Source organism: Acanthochromis polyacanthus, chromosome 1, assembly GCF_021347895.1.
Source record: "Acanthochromis polyacanthus isolate Apoly-LR-REF ecotype Palm Island chromosome 1, KAUST_Apoly_ChrSc, whole genome shotgun sequence".
NCBI lineage: Eukaryota > Metazoa > Chordata > Actinopteri > Pomacentridae > Acanthochromis > Acanthochromis polyacanthus.
The window spans coordinates 16814588-16830390 of record NC_067113.1 but is presented as its reverse complement, the minus strand read 5'-3'; the positions used below and the strand labels follow the sequence as shown (position 1 = coordinate 16830390).

The following is a 15803-nucleotide window of genomic DNA, read 5'->3' as shown; positions in this document are numbered from 1 at the left end:
CCTCGGGCCTGCAGCTAACCAGGGGTCTCTCCTGCTGCCTGTTTGACGCTAAGTGATGCTGAAGCATGCTTTCTACTTCGTTCCACTGTTGTTACTCATGCAGGTGACGCAGAAAAACAACCTCCCTCAGTCAGCGCTGCTCATTTAGCCGTGCCACACACCATCACACCTGTTATGCCGTTATGTTTGGAGTTTTTGTAATTACTTCATGCTACGATTAACTGAACACGGAGCGCTAATCACATTGTGGCCTCGTGTCTGTTTGTGTAGATGATTCCCTGTTGCGTCAGGATGATATTTGGATGCTGGATGACCCTCAGGAGCCCCTGTCACGTGTCCCCCGCCCCGATCACCTGGACTTCCTGCGCATCACGCCACCCGAGGATGACATCATCGGGGATACACCCTACTACCCCAAGCTGGAGGGCACGGTGAGGCCCTCGCACATTAGACGCTTAACGTTAGCCGTAGTCCATGTTTTCACACACAGTGCAGTGTACCATGAGGTTCTTTCCCCCCTCGTGGGACCCATTCAATCACCTGATCATGAATTCTTAGAAATGGATTAACAGGTCATGGATTTTAATCTTTAGACTCAAGTCCTAAGCCAGAACTGACTGAGATCATTCCACTCAAACCTCTCTCATTCAGAGCAAGCAAAAAATACTTCCTTTCAGCTTTTTCTGAGTGTGTGTGAATTACTCCCAAAACTTTATTTGGCATGTTTTTTTGTTTTTTTTTTGAGTAATTACTGTGATTTCCTAATAGCTACACAAATTGCAACACAAGATTTTTCACAGAACGTGTACCTTATGTAATGCTACTATGTGTTTCTACAGAAAGCCGACCGAAAACAATGCACTGTTTCCTGGTGTTTTGGGCTTTATCAATAAGGAGTAAACACTGTGCTTCTGTGTGATTTGAAAATGACAAGAAAAACTATTAGCATCTTGGCCGTCTAGACTCAGTCATGCAGTCTGACAAGCATTCATTCCTGTGGCAGATGAGGCAGATTATCTGGGTGAGGTTTTAGGCGGGTAGCGTATCAGTACAAGCTCTTCATTGTTTTCTTAAGACACTATAACTGCCAAAACTATGCACATAATCAGTTAACTTACCAGAACAAAAGACGTACTGCACAGAATTGGGCACTCTGTATTGTTGTAAAAGTGATCTTACATACTTGACTGGAGCGGCTTCACTGTCATCATCATCGTCGTCTTCTATTTTCCTGTTATTAGAAAGACACACCTCAGCTGTTCGTGATGCAATCTCTGTGCTATGTAAAGGCCTAATACACAAAGGGAGGGAGGTGATGACACCACCCAGGTATATGGGCTGGTTTTAACATCATCTGTAACTTGTACATGAACACGTCACTACTGAACTGACATGTCATATTTAAGTTCACATCACAGCCAGGCCTGTGTGTAAAATTGTGCTGCTTTTCATAACTTAATTTCTTCACCACAGAAGCCCTCTTTAATGCTGCATTAGAAAATGCAATTGTAAGTGATATTTTTATACCCACATTTCCAGTATTAAATTATACCAGTGACACATTATGTTTACAACTACAGCTGTGTCTAATGATTATTTTGGTTGGTTATTAATTAGTTATTTTTATTAATGATTAATTAGTTGTTCGATCTAAGCAGTGTCAGAAAGTGTTGGAAAATATTGATCAGTGTTTCCCAAAGCCCAAGATGACATCCTCAAATGTCTTGTTTTGTCTACAACCCAAAGATATTTAAGTTTGCCTTCATCCAAAGAAAAAACAGAAAATACTCGAATTGAAGAAGCTGGAATCAGAAAATTCAGACTTTTATTTAAAAAAGACATATTTATCAATTTTCAAAATAGCTGATAACGAACTGATTAATCATTTAATCACTTCTTACAGCATTTCTATTATTGAACCGTCTTTTTGCTGGAGTAATTATTTCTCCCACTTTCAGTGTTTCTTTGATCCTTTTTTTATTGTTTCATTCTATTTTTTGTATAAAAATGGATGAAAAACATTTAGCAAGCATGATTTAAAGCCAAGTGTGCCCTTTAGCAGGTCTAGCTCACACTGTGCTGCTTAATCAGGCAGTCTGAAGGAATGCATTCAAGAAGGGTGACCTTTGGTTGCTATGAGCAACCACATTCTTGTGTTTTCCTCAATAACTCATTACTGACATTTATCCAAGAGACTATCAAAGTATATAGACAAATTAAGGATAAGGTATAAAAAAAGATGGTAATACCTGACAGAAGTTGGTTCTGTCTGCTGTTTTTGTCTCATAACTAATGTTTACCTTCCATCATATAGAGCTTCTTGTTAGCATCTAACTTTATCTAGCATTAGCTTGTATTTTTTAAGCCTTTAGCCTCTTTTCTGATGTAATTTGTCAGTGCTCAGTATGTAAAGTTGGTTAACATTCATGATTAAGGTAAGTGAATCAAAATGTCATATTTTTCTGTCCAGCTGTATTCAGTCCTGTTTAGTCTGAGTGTTCACAAGCTGCTAATCACACGTTAGCATGTTAGCAGCTCGAGCTGGCTGTGGCCACCCTCACTAATCACCACGTCTTAAGCCCTGTGTTGCAGTAACTCACCGCTTAATGGTGTAATACTGCTTTACTGGACCGCCTCAGGTCTCTACCTGACCTCAAACTAACTCGATCTCTCTGTTTGCTCTTCTACCTCTATGGCCGTTTTACGGAAGTGAGCAGAGGTAATCAGACACCTGGTGCTTGCTTGGCTCTGCAGGTCTCCTCCCAGGAAGGGAGGGACCTGAGAGGAGGCGTCCTCACACTGGGTAGACCAGTGAAACTATTCTGTTTCAACCTGAGGGGTTTTTCTAACCCTGCAGTACACGGGGTTCTCCTGTAAACTGAGACATAAACTCGCAAAAGAAGACAGACCAGAAAAACTATTTGGTCGTGGATTCTAAACAAACTTTATGGATAAGATTGCTCAACTTGGCAGAGCAGTGGAAATGCTTTTGTGAAAGGCAGGTGAACTCTGTTCTCCGGCTATCCCAGGGAGATTACAGCAGGACATGCTTCCAGCCACTGAACAGCTTGACTTCACTTGCAGTGTCATGGGAATCTTACTCACAGAGAGGAGACTGAACTCCACTACTGATAACATCCAGTCAGTAGTGGTCTTTTTGTAATAGTTTGGAAGTCCACTACATGCGAACTGTGCGTGACTAAACAGGATTACAAAATAGTTTTGTTATATTTGGCTCCTTCCAGGAGAAGGTAAGAGAAGCTGGAGAGATTTGTCCATACAAAAGCCTTTTGTTCCCAGCAGAGGGGTGCAATAGGAGCCGCTTGGATAACTGGAGGTGAGCAGATGAACCTTTTGTGACATTTTCAATGGACACTTTGCCGGAGCTTTGCTTGTTCTCAGTCGGAGTGACACTTTAAACAAAAATGGACAGTGCAAGTAAAAACTCCAGTGAACTTGAGAAGCAGCCCCCTAGTTCTCTCCGGTATGTCTTTAGCACTTTATTCACAGGGGGACGCTCTGCCTCTTCAGACGCACAATCAGCCATTCTGACGTCCTTCAGGGAGCTGTCAGATGGAGACACTCCTGAAGATGAAGGTAGTCAAGCTACTAATGATGAGAGCAAGCTCCAAGAGGGGGAGGATATGCTTCAGGATGATGTGACTGCTTCCTGTGATACAGAACAGAAGGTTAAATCATCAGCTCAGGATGCTGGTGAACAACAAGTAGCAGCTGGAGCCTCAGTGGACCCCGATCTGGTCCAGGTCATGAGAGTGGAAACCTATAGCGACAATGAGGATGAAAATGAGGATGAGAAGGTAGCCCACAGCAGCACTAGTCTGTTGGAGAGGCTTGCTAGGTCTAAGAAGCTTGCTCTACCTGGGAAAGATAATTCAGTGAACCCAGGGGATGGCGATGAAGTGAAAGTTTCCAGTGAAGCAGAATACAAAGTGCCTGTGTTTAGAACACATAATTTTAGAGAGAGATCCCGCTTAGAAGCCATTTTATTTTCTGATAAGCTTGGCAGCAGAACTAGTGCTGGGAAAGTTCTGGTCTCTTCAATTTCCAAACAGGGAGATGGCTGCAGTCCCAAAGAGAGCACTAACACGGAATCTGGAGTCGCAGAAACACTGGCTGCTGGAGAGAAGGCCATGTGTGATGCAAGAACAGATGAGAATGAGGAGTATGCTGGCATCGATTGTTCTCAGCCTGTTCCCTCAGTCATCACTGGGCATCTGGATTTAGAGGGTGCAGGCGATAATGCTGATGTGGCCTCTCCATTAAAGCAGATGGACATTACACCAAAGGAGGAGACATGTGAGCAAAATGCTGAAGCTAAGGAGGAATCTAAGGAAGCTCAGACCAGCCAGAAGTCCTCTACTGGTCCCTCTAGCTCTGAGACTCCTGAAATGTCAGTTGAATCATCCTCCAATCTGGAGAAGCAATCAGACACTGCTGGTGTGACGGTTTCAGGGTCCCACAAATCCACGTTATCTTCATCTGCACCTGAAGAGTCCACAGGTGACAAAGTATGTTCCAGTCCCGCTGCACAAAACACACCAGAAAAAGCTACACTGCCACCGGCTTCATCTGTTGCCACCTCCTCTACCTCCTCCACTTCAAGCCCAACCAAGAGCACAGCGCTCTCTACGCCCCCTTACTTCCAGATGCCAGCTCTCTTCAGTGGTTTGCGGGTGCTGAAGAAAGGAGCAGTGGGGAATGACAGGGAGGTGATGTCAGAAATCAAGCAGAGGGAGAAAGATACTGATCTGGCTCTGCTCAGCCTCAAGAAGACCGTAAATAAAACCAAGCTCTTTACTGAGCAGAAGCCACCCTCTCCAGTCAAAAAACATGCAGAACCTAAATCAGTCTCAGAAACTAAAAGCAATGCAATGGGACAGCTCAGCCAGCTGCTCAACCTGGACAATGATGACGCTAAAAATTCAGAAGATGGGCAGGAGGCTGATCCTGTACGCAGCAAAAAAGACTCTGAGAATAAAGAAGAGGCTGCAATAGATAAAACCCCTGGCCCAGAAAGTCCTGCATCCACACCTGAAAAGAAGAAAACCTCAGACTTGGCCTATGAGACATTCAGGAATATTTTTGGCCCCAAGACTGTCAAAACAGGCAAGACGGAAGAGTTGGATCTGGATGCAGTGAAAAAGAAAATCAAGAATGACAAGGAAAGTCTGAGATTTATTTTTGAGAGAAGCTCCAAATCTCCTAGCAAGGAGCTCAAAACTCCTACAGAGATCAGCGTATGTAAACACAACAATATAACATATTAAATCAAATCACTACGCCAGATATTTTAGTCGAATTTAAGTTACACAAATGCTTGTTATTTACCACAGAGATTTGAAATGCACTCATGATGATGCATATGTTTTCTCCCCACAGACAGAGGTCACGTCCCCTACAGACAACGAGGACCGGACTCCAGGGCGTCTGCAGGCGGTGTGGCCCCCACCCAAGCCTAAGGATGAAGAAGAGAAGGTGGGGCTCAAGTACACAGAAGCAGGTAAGAATGTCAAGCACGTATGTTTAGACGCTGTTGATTGTATTTGCAACTAAGACCAGGAATGCTGACAGAGGATCAGGCCAGTTAATCCGACATGCCTTGTGGCTTTGTGGACAGAAGCCAGTAGAGATACGATCTCCAGTATGGGGAAATGGTCTTAGGTGAAACCCAACATCAAAACGTAGGGGGGAAAAAGTAGAGCCACCATTATCTATCCCTTAAGTGATCACACTTCCCTCTAAATACCTGAGACAAATCACGCAGAGCTCGCCAAGTATCAGCAGCAGGTTGTAAGACTTCCTTTAAATCCGTTTAAGAACACACTGAGGCTGTGTCTGCACCTTAATGATGCCGTTTTTGCTGCTGCTGTTTTGTGACACCACAGAATAGCATGTGTGGGTGTTCCTGAGGTTAAAAAAAAAAAAAAAAATTTAATAGAATCTAGCATACTCTAGGCAGCACACGCCATGTTTGGCTCATTATGCACTCTAAAGGTGTAGCGACACACAAATAGGTTAAAAGCACACCAGGCTGATTAAATTACAAAGTAAAACACTTGGCTTTCAGTTTCTAGAACTGGTGAATCCAAGCATACAGCAGCAGAGTAACAGCTGCTAGATGTTCCCTGTGGTGTCGCTTCATCCCGGAGAAAAGATTAAGACTAACTACTGTGGATTATTCCTGTGATCTGTGCTCCATGTTCCAGCTGTGCTCTTGTCAAAGAGAGTACTGTGTACAATTAGGGAGGCAGAGCTAAAGTCCAGACTGTGAGTCATATAGATAAGTCAAGACATGTGCGCAGATATCACGTAGATATCTCAGAAATATTTGTGAGATCATTCACCCATTTATGACGCAAAATGAAAGCGCTCATAAAATCACACTAATTCCATGCAGTGTTCCTATTAAAAATATCTTGTTTGTGTTGATTTTTATGATTAGCCTGATTAATCATTAGTGCAGTATAATTTAGCTCAGTACAACTACAGGTTGTTTAGTCTGTGCGTCAGTTACATTCGTAAAGTCATCAGTTACATAAAGGACCATCTTCTTCATGTGAACAGAACTTAACTGTAACTTAATTGTTCATGGGAAAAAACTAATAAAATATAGAATCAAGAGACAGAAGTTTTACTGTCAAATACTCTGAAAGCGAAAGAGGATTGTTTATGAGCACCATGATATTGTAGTTTACAGTAGTTGATTAGAAAACTAACTTCCATAGTGTTAAAATTATGCTTTTCTATTCAAAGTTCCTCTATTGTGTTTCAGTTGTACTCTGAATGTGTATATGCTCCTAAATATTACTGTATGTATTATGGACATTAGATACGTTATGTTGTGAGTTTATACTATTCTGTAAGAACCAAAAAAATTCAGATTATTTTTTTTTTCAACCTGACAAGTAGTTTTTCTCAGGCCCCTCATTTGCACAGCGGTGTATTTTTAAACTGGTTGGTTGGGTTGTATTTGCCTTTTATAGTAAGAGTGGACCCGCCCTGCTGTCGACTTTACCACAAAAGGCAACACTACAACCTGTTTGGGTGGCTTGGGTTGCAGATTTTGCTTGATAGTGGTTTAAAATGCCATCTTGAGTTTGGAAAAGCACAGCTTTTTCACGCCCTTTTTTCTGTCTGTAAACAAACAAAAAGGAAAAACACAACAATGATCAGTGATTATTGATTTGAGTATGTACTAAAGTGTGTATTTGGTCATTAAAAAATGCTACTAGAGTGAGTTTGTGTTGTGATGCAAGTGTCCTTGTTCTGGTTGTTTTCAGAGCACCAGGCTGCCCTCTTGCAGCTGAAGAGAGAGTGCAAGGAAGATCTGGAGAGGATGCATGTAAGATGTCATATGATTGTTGCAGACGCTGACCGGAAACTTTAATGCATCAGAAACATTTCGACCAGAGTTACAGGAACAATTAAATTTAATTCATATGATAAATGCAGGACAGAGTTTAGCTGTGCATTTGTGCTATCAATCTTATGTGTGAGACATAAATGAACAGTAAATTCAGTTCCATTAATGGGCTCTATGAGAATATAGTCTGTCCTGTCAGTTCACTCTTGTAACCACAAGATGGCACCAAGTAAACATGAAATGTTCAGGTGCAGCACGAAACGCTGAGTTCTTACCCACAGCACTGCACCTTTATAAATGTCACAGGTTTTAAAGTTGCCAGATAGGATCTGTGTTATTAAGAAACATATATTGTATATGAATTTAATTGAACTCTTACAGTGCTGTGTGGAGGCACTAAATTAATCCAAACACGTTGTTTTGCAATGGAAATAACTGCATTTAGCCTACCTACGAGCACCTAATAAGTAAACAATTACTGAAAAAGAAACGGCTTCTTTTTATTTTCATCATGTTGTAATCTGTGATTCTAACTGTGACAATCAGTTTGGTACCAAAAGTGAAACTTAAATGAATTATTTAATTATATACTGATCAAAATTAGGGATTGATCAACTATGGGGCAATTACCAGATCTGTTATTTATTATTGTTATTGTTGTTGTTGTTGAAAAATGCATTTCTCTGATTCTGATGCCACTGCTTTTCTTCATCAGCTGTCACCACTGGAGCAACGTCTTGCCCACAGCTCTGTCTGACTGGTTACATGCCATGAGCAATAGCCTATTATGTTTGAAGGAAAAATGCTGAAAAGTTTTCTTTTAATCAAAAATGAAAGTAACTTCAGCAAAGGTTTGTGTAAGGCAAAATTTTGACACCAAGATTAACATTTTTACTGCAAAAGTATGTTCCAAATACTTCATAATGCTTTTGATTATTAGTAATGGGTAACCAAATGGAGTTTAATGTTTCATTCAAACTTGAACACACACAGACAGATCTGTGATTGACGTCTCTTTTTCCTCCAACTCGATGGCTCTTTCCAAATCCTTCTTACAGGTGTCAGTTTTTCATGTATCAAAAGAAAAGGTTAGCGGCAGTGTACCACAGGTGTTTTTCATCTGCCAACTTAAACAAGAACCAAACTTGTACTTGGAAACCCCAAAAGACTGAAAAAGAATGTAGTTCTGGCCACGTTATATAATTTGTACCACTGATAAATTGCTTTATGGACTGCTGCCTTGAAAAGTCTGACCTCAGAACTGGTTTCTCAGCCCGTCAGCTGAAAGCCTTTAATTCAATGTCAACCTTTAAAGGACTGATGCTGACACAGAGTAACATGTACCACAGTGAGGCCACAACAAAGGGTGGGAACGTGCCTAATTCTGTTTCTAAACTGACATGAGTTAATAAGGAACATGTGTAGGATTTATTGTAAAACAATTTCCTTTTCTGGCTCAAATCAATACTTTGCTTTGGTTCTGTTGTTTTTCATTGTTTGACATGTCAAATGAAAAACGGAGTGACTAGATTTCCACTGAAAGAGTCGCTTATTAACCTCAGATTAGATAAACTTTTAATGGGAGTAAGGTTGAAACTAATTAATATAAAAGTGTAATTGTTTTTGGTTTTTTTTTGTTAACCAAGAATCATGTTCATGTAGCACTCTGAAGAATAGTCATACACTGCAATCTGCATCCATTCTAGGAAAAGCTCTGTCTAGCTACCTGTCTGCTGACTGAAGTTCCTGATACTCTGGATTTGTTTCTTTATCTGACATCTTCTCTTTACAGTCCGACTTCGAGCTTCAGATCTTCCAGCTGCGAGGTGAACATGCCGTTTCCACGTCACACCTGGAGGGAGTCATTGCAAGGATGCAAAGAGACCGGTCATACAATACAGGCCAGGAGCGAGGTGAGCTCTGCGATGTTGCCGTGTCCACTGCCGACGACCCGACACTGAAGACCTGCAGGACTGTGGGGATCCAGACGGACAGGGAGACCTTCATCAAGAGCCCTGAGGGTGATGGAGGCGCTCAAAGCCCCACCAAGAACCTGCCCAAAAAACTCAACTTGGACTCTATCGAACTGAATTTGAAAGCTCAGTCGACGCCAGGACCTTCTGGACCCCCTCCACCACCACCTCCTCCTCCCCCTCCTCCTCCACCAGGTCTCTCAGGAGCACCACCCCTTCCTCCACCTCCTCCACCTTTGCCAGGCAGCGCAGGAGCACTGCTGCCCCCTCCTCCTCCTCCTCCCCCCCTGCCTGGATGTGGCCCACCTCCACCACCGCCTCCACCTCCTCCTCCCGGCCTACCTGGAGGTGGTCCACCTCCTCCTCCACCTCCTCCAGGTTGCGGACCCCCGCCTCCTCCCCCGATGGGTGGGTTTAGCCTTGGCCCGAAGGTGGAGAAGGCCCCACGGAAACCTGCCGTTGAGCCCGCCTGTCCCATGAAGCCTCTGTACTGGAACAGGATACAGATACAGGACAATAAGTACGTACAGCGCTGTGTAAAATTCACTTCTTCCCTTTGATTTCAGTTTAAATCCTATTATCATAGCGGTGCAGAGATTTAGCAAAAAAAAAAAAAAAAAAAAGACTTTCAAGAAACATAAGCAGTATGAATATCATAGAGGTTTTAAACAAACCCCAAAGGTGAAGACACTGGTGAACTTATGTCTTCACAGTCCAGCTTTGACCTGCCTGGTTTATTGTAATTATACAGGGGCTGTGGGACAGTTTTAGGCCCTCGATTTGAATTTTACTTCCAAATAATACGACTTGGATAATTAGGCAAAACCTGTGGCCTATCTGATCATGTGACTGCTTTAGTTTTTTGTCCTGTCAGGCTTTGTTAAGCCAATCATTTCTGTGCACCCTGATCTCTGACATTATTTTGGTGAGGTCCATGTTAATATATCTGATAACTACAGTTACACTCTTTAAATACCTGTCTGTGCCACCCGACAAGTTTCAGTTTTAATCCATGTCTGCCCAGGCAAGAACTTTAACCTAATAGATTTAAAATGTAGTATTCTTATCCTATTATACATATGTGTGAAAACTTGTCAGAATTAGTCCATTTAGTTACGGCCTGAAATGTGTTTTGTCAGGTGACTGTGACCCAGAATCTAAGCAACAGAGTCCAAGATACAGTTTGTTCCCATTTTGAATTAATTCCCTTCATGCTCTCTCTTGCTCAGCAGCATAGAAACAGTGGCCAAAACTACAAAAATTAAAAACCAAGTTGTTATAAGCCAGGATTAGCTTGTAGGATATAATTTATGACCATAAATTTCTTAAAACTCCAGGTTTGGCCAGGCTGTATTAGGCATACATACTAGAAAGTCTGAGGAAACTGAGGCAGGTCATCACAGTGCACATATGTTTTATTTTCATTTCATTTGATGATTTCTATTTTATTGCTTTTGGTCTCACCTCTGTCAGCAATCCAAACCTGTTGTTCTAGGGGCGGCTGCATTAGTGCCTGCGTACATTTACCCAGTAATCTGAGTTGAAAGAGTGGTACTGTTATCCCAGAGTAGTTGAAACTGTAGGCCTCATTGGTCCTGGGCTAATGGAGTCTTACATGAGGCCTGAAGTCTCCTATCCAGAGCAAATTTAGAGACATGGTCAGTGTACCACACACTGTTGTCTAAAAGCAAGGAAGTATTGAGATACACTGTAATACTAAGTGGATTATCCAGACCATTTACAGTGGCTGTAGCTGTTACCTCCAAGTGCCAGCTCCCCAGCTTTATGGCCTTGTATTTCCATGGCTGGATTAGTGGGGGAAGCTGAGTTGTGGTTTGTGCTCCTTCACTGGGCCTGGCCCAATACTAGAGGACTGACTGACTACAGCAGTTTCATGTCAGCTATAAATTTAACCATAAAGGAGCATTAAATGGGTCAGATGTTTAACTATAGCTGGATCAGCTGTGTGATCTCTGTTAATGGTGTGAGAGTCTCGAGTTATAAGGTTTGAAACGATGCCCAGTGCCTGAATGTAAGCTGAAACACAAAGCACAGCTGGAAGCATCAGGGCAGACTTTCTCGGGAAGCTGCATAAAAGGGGGGGGGGGATGGTAAGTGTTGAATTGAATTCAATTATACTCATAATCTGGTCAGTTAGACAGTTGTCTTGCATGGAAAATTTTAAGAGGTTTGGATGTAATTTTCTTTTCCAAGATGGTTTCCTGCACTGCTGGGCTCAGAGTCGTAGGATGTTCATTGGACTTGAGAAAGAGCGAAATCAAGGATTTTTTTTTTCTTTTTTAGACGCTATCATTATGTCTTCAACAGAAAACCTCATGGCTGACCCAGATAAGAACTCTCACCACTACCGGCACAGAGAAACAACTGGACTTATTTGACCCTCATTGACTGACTGTGGCACTGCAGTTGATTGTTCTGGTATTTGAACCACGAGAAGCCTCCCAGCACATGCGTTAGTGTTTTGTGTCCTGCTTCTCGTTCCCCTTGAAAATGGGCCTCGACTTGTGAGGAATGACCTGCAGGACTGCGATGTGTGAAAAGATAATTTGAAATCATGAGCATCATCATTCTAAAGCCTTTGTTTAGAATAGCTTATTTGGTGTTAAGCCGCACGATGGTGCTGTTAATGTCTATTTGATTAACAGACTTGGGCAGCGCAAACACAAACCAATGAGTTGAGTTTAAAGTGAAAAGTAGATGTGTTTGAAACGGCAAAGTGCCGTACATCCTCTTGACTTTGAACGCCTCTTGTTCCTGCCTCTGCCTCTGTTTGTTTTTTCCGTGTTACTCAGCAACTTCTGAAACACAGCCTCCCTTATTTTTGTCCTTTCTGGAAATGGTCCTTTATTATAGAAACATGCTTGTCCTAAACTTTTGTTTTTTTATCACCTAGCTCATAAACAGTGTTTTGTTTTTTTTTAAGTCAAGAGTGCAGCCACACCGCCAAGTTTTTGTCTAACAGCAAAATGGAAAATGGAAAACGGGTCGAATTAACATCAAACGAGCTTCTACAAATAGAACCTTCAATTTGTTTAGCCTCAATGTTACTCGTCTGCTCTTTAAAATTACTAGCAGTGGGATCAAATGTTTTGCACCCAATAACCTCAGTTTTGATGCAACAATCTGTATTAAAGTATAATAAAGGACATTTTCTTTTTGTTTTTAGCAACAACACATTATGGGGTTCTCTGAAGGAGCCGAACATTGTGAATGCCAATGAGTTTGAGGATCTTTTCTCTAAAGCCACGTTGCAGCCGAAGAAGAAGCCCCTGTCGGACACCTATGAGAAGAAAGCCAAGCCTAAGAAGGTGAAGTCACTTATATCTTATTAATGTCTCAGCTTCTGTTTCTGTTTTCACCCCTTAATTCTTCTCACAACTGCTACCTTTTGCCACCTGAGGGCACACTTTCTTATCTCGCTTTGTTTAAAAGAGGCTTCTCGTCTGCCGTCATCTTAAGTCATAAATTCCAGTAAGGAAAAGGTGAACCGTTAAGAAATGGATTGTGAGTTTCATCCAGTCCTCCTCCAGATTGCTGCCTGCAGTTGCCAGGTCGTGGTCTGGGCCAAAACGTGTGTGTGTGTGTTCTTGTACTTGCTACATGGTGAGAACCATTTTCTGCATTTAACTATCAAAGTGAGGACATTTTTACAAAGTGAGGACATTTTGGCCGGTCCTCACTTTGAAACAGCCATGTTTGAGGGTGAAGACTTGTTTTTAGAGAACAGGTATGAATTGAGGTTTGGTTAGGGTAAGGATTAGGGTTAGGCAATCAGTTATGATGGTTAAGGTTAGGGTAAGGCTCTAGGAAATGCATTACGCCTATGGATGTCCTCACTAAGATAGAAGTACAAACGTGTGTGTGTGTGTCCGTGTCCGTGTCCCTCTAGTAGCAGTGCAGGATTGAAGTATGGGTAGAGATTCAGAACTATGCTTTTCAGTTTCAAGGTTAAGTTGAGAAAATTCGACAAAGATGTGCTTTCTGCCAGATTGATCTACCATTCCCACCCCTTGCTGATGTCCGGTCAAATGCTGCAACGCTGCACTTCTCTCTGCAGCCAACGCTGTGTCAGCATCCTGGCTGCCTCGCGGTCCTTGCTGTGGCGTCCAAGCTGTTAAAAATCGGCCACTGCCCCAGACTTTCCCCACTAAATCCATACACATCCCCCTTTCTGATCAATCTGTGAAGGCTCCACTCTGCTCCAGAGGGCTACAGTGTGTATTTGTGTGTGTTTTTCTGTGCCTGATCTCCATCCCTCGATCTCTCCACTCAGTCCGGTCACTCAAACCGTCCAACATTTGATCCAACTCAGACAGCCACATCCAGACACAAATCTTGCCAACTGTCTCCTGTCTGGGCTTACATCAGCCCGGAGGAGGTTTTGACCCCACTTATGGAAACACTGTTTTCATATCAGTCACAAAATTCCATGTCCAACATTGCATTTACTGCAGTATTTAAAAGGACGTTCGTGGCACTCTGGCTAATTTTGATATCTATGTTTAGACATTTTGTTCCCACTACTATGATTATGTCGTAGTTTTATATTTAGTATGAAGGCCTGTGTTGAGAGCCATGGGAGAACATTCAGATTCCAGCCCCAGGATTGAAGAGGAAAATTGCATACGTCAAGGCATGGCTGTTTTCAGCCTGCTTGGAAGTCCAACTCACTGAAGAGGTCGTCAAAATAATAGAAACTTGTTTACGTAATCATTTTTTATTCCTGAAAGTTTATACTCGGTGAAAGGGAGAGAAATCATTTTAGCGAGTAATCATCTGAATCACCAGCTGATGATCGCTTCCAAGAAATTCAGCTGGTTGACGGGTGGGAAAGAAAGGAAAAGAAGGCAAAGAGCAAAGAGAAACAATGTCTTTTGGAGGGGAAGAAGGGATAAGAGTGGGATTGAAGACTATCTGCTACTAGTAGAGGGCAAATGGATGAAAGACGAGGGACTTTATGGGGAAGAAAGTGAATAAAGACAAATTAAACGGTAGATAAAGGGGAGGCCACTCGACAACCAATTTGCAGAAAGCAAAATGTTGAACTTCACTGGAGGGCAAAAGAACTTCAGAATGAATGTTGTTTACCATTAGTGCTGTGGGAGGTTCAAGGTGGTTAAAAGTGGCCTGTTTGGGCCCGAGATGGTTGCAGTGCTGAGACGGAGGCAGTGATACAGCCTCTGGGAAATGCAGCATTAGCAATTTAAAAAAAAATGTTATCGAATGATATACAGAATTCCTAGAAGAGCAGCAGCTGCTTTCTTTTAAGCATTTTTATTAGGTACGCTTTGGATCAGATGCCAAACTACTTCCTTTCTCATTGCTTGATGGCACTAAAGAAGAGAGCAGTGATTTTGTTTGTTTGCAACATCTTTCCATGCAATTTTTTTGACTGCATTTATAATTACAATGCTTATTCTAATATTCCAGTAAGGAGCCTTTTCACCTGCACCAAAATAGCTTTTTTTATCTTAGAGAGATATCAGACATTTTACTATTTTTATGTAGGCATTTGTTTTACTTCTCAGATTTCAATATCTTTTTCAAGGGAGAACTTGACAAGAAGTCACAAAATTCTAAAGTTACAGGAAATTACAAGACGGAGCAAAACAGATATGGGACAAAAGGTCAGTACATTAATACTTTAATCTCCAAGTACTTTCTGTGAGATTTTTGCTCCTGCCACGTTTTTACTCACTGTGCACTCGTCTTTCGCTGTGAAATGAAGTCCTGAAACAGCATAACTATAGCTAGAAGTAGAAAGAACTCCAAACATGTCTGTGCGGTGTCCGACAGTTACATTGGCCTAAATCGATTAAAGTGAAAGTTGTAAAACTTGAATCATTGTTTATACCGGTTCCTCCAGTATCCACAGTTATTACCAGTACTGGAAAAAATGGTGACTCTACATACTATGGATATTTTACTGCTTACAATTTTACTCCGTTTCCATTCTTGTCTCCCATCTGCTTTGTGTAAACACAGCAGTTCAGCCGAAAAACCTTGGAATTTTTGCTCCATGACTGTTGTATTCGCTGAGTCACTAATGACTTCATGGTTGCACCAAGGATCATAGAATTTGTCGGCTTTTTTTACACATTGTGGTTCATTAAAACAATTTATTTTGGGGGAATTTTTAAACAAGAATTTCTAAATCATGCATATAGAGCAAAGGTGATTTTGATGAAATATTATGATGTTAACCTAAAAACACCTGTGACAGATTGGACTTAGGTAGACAAGTCGACAATCTGTCGATTCTTTCTGTTTTCGCAGTTTCTGGATCTCATAAATGATGTAATTTAGGCTTTCAAAATAGAATGCCTTTAAATGTTTTAGCTGGTTCTTAGGTTCAGAGTGTACAAACAAAGAAGGGACTAAAGGTGCGTAAAGCAAAATCCATTTTAGGACAAGCAATTACAATC

The 15803-nt window shown here is 41.7% G+C and overlaps 2 protein-coding genes across 2 annotated transcripts in view; one reads left to right on the top strand and one right to left on the bottom strand.

Moving 5' to 3' along the window:
* LOC110965537 (actin, alpha cardiac muscle) overlaps nucleotides 1-15803 on the bottom strand; it is a 215229-nt gene that overhangs the window by 144211 nt on the left and 55215 nt on the right. The gene's annotated exons all lie outside the window — the stretch shown is intronic.
* Nucleotides 2849-15803, top strand: part of LOC110971667 (formin-like) — a 43875-nt gene continuing 30920 nt past the window's right edge. Inside the window, exons 1-5 of the mRNA XM_051955660.1 lie at nucleotides 2849-5258; nucleotides 5401-5521; nucleotides 7302-7363; nucleotides 9177-9877; nucleotides 12545-12686. Of these exons, the coding sequence (XP_051811620.1) occupies nucleotides 3426-5258; nucleotides 5401-5521; nucleotides 7302-7363; nucleotides 9177-9877; nucleotides 12545-12686 (2859 nt within the window). The 5' untranslated portion in view covers nucleotides 2849-3425. The remainder of the gene's footprint in view (nucleotides 5259-5400; nucleotides 5522-7301; nucleotides 7364-9176; nucleotides 9878-12544; nucleotides 12687-15803) is intronic.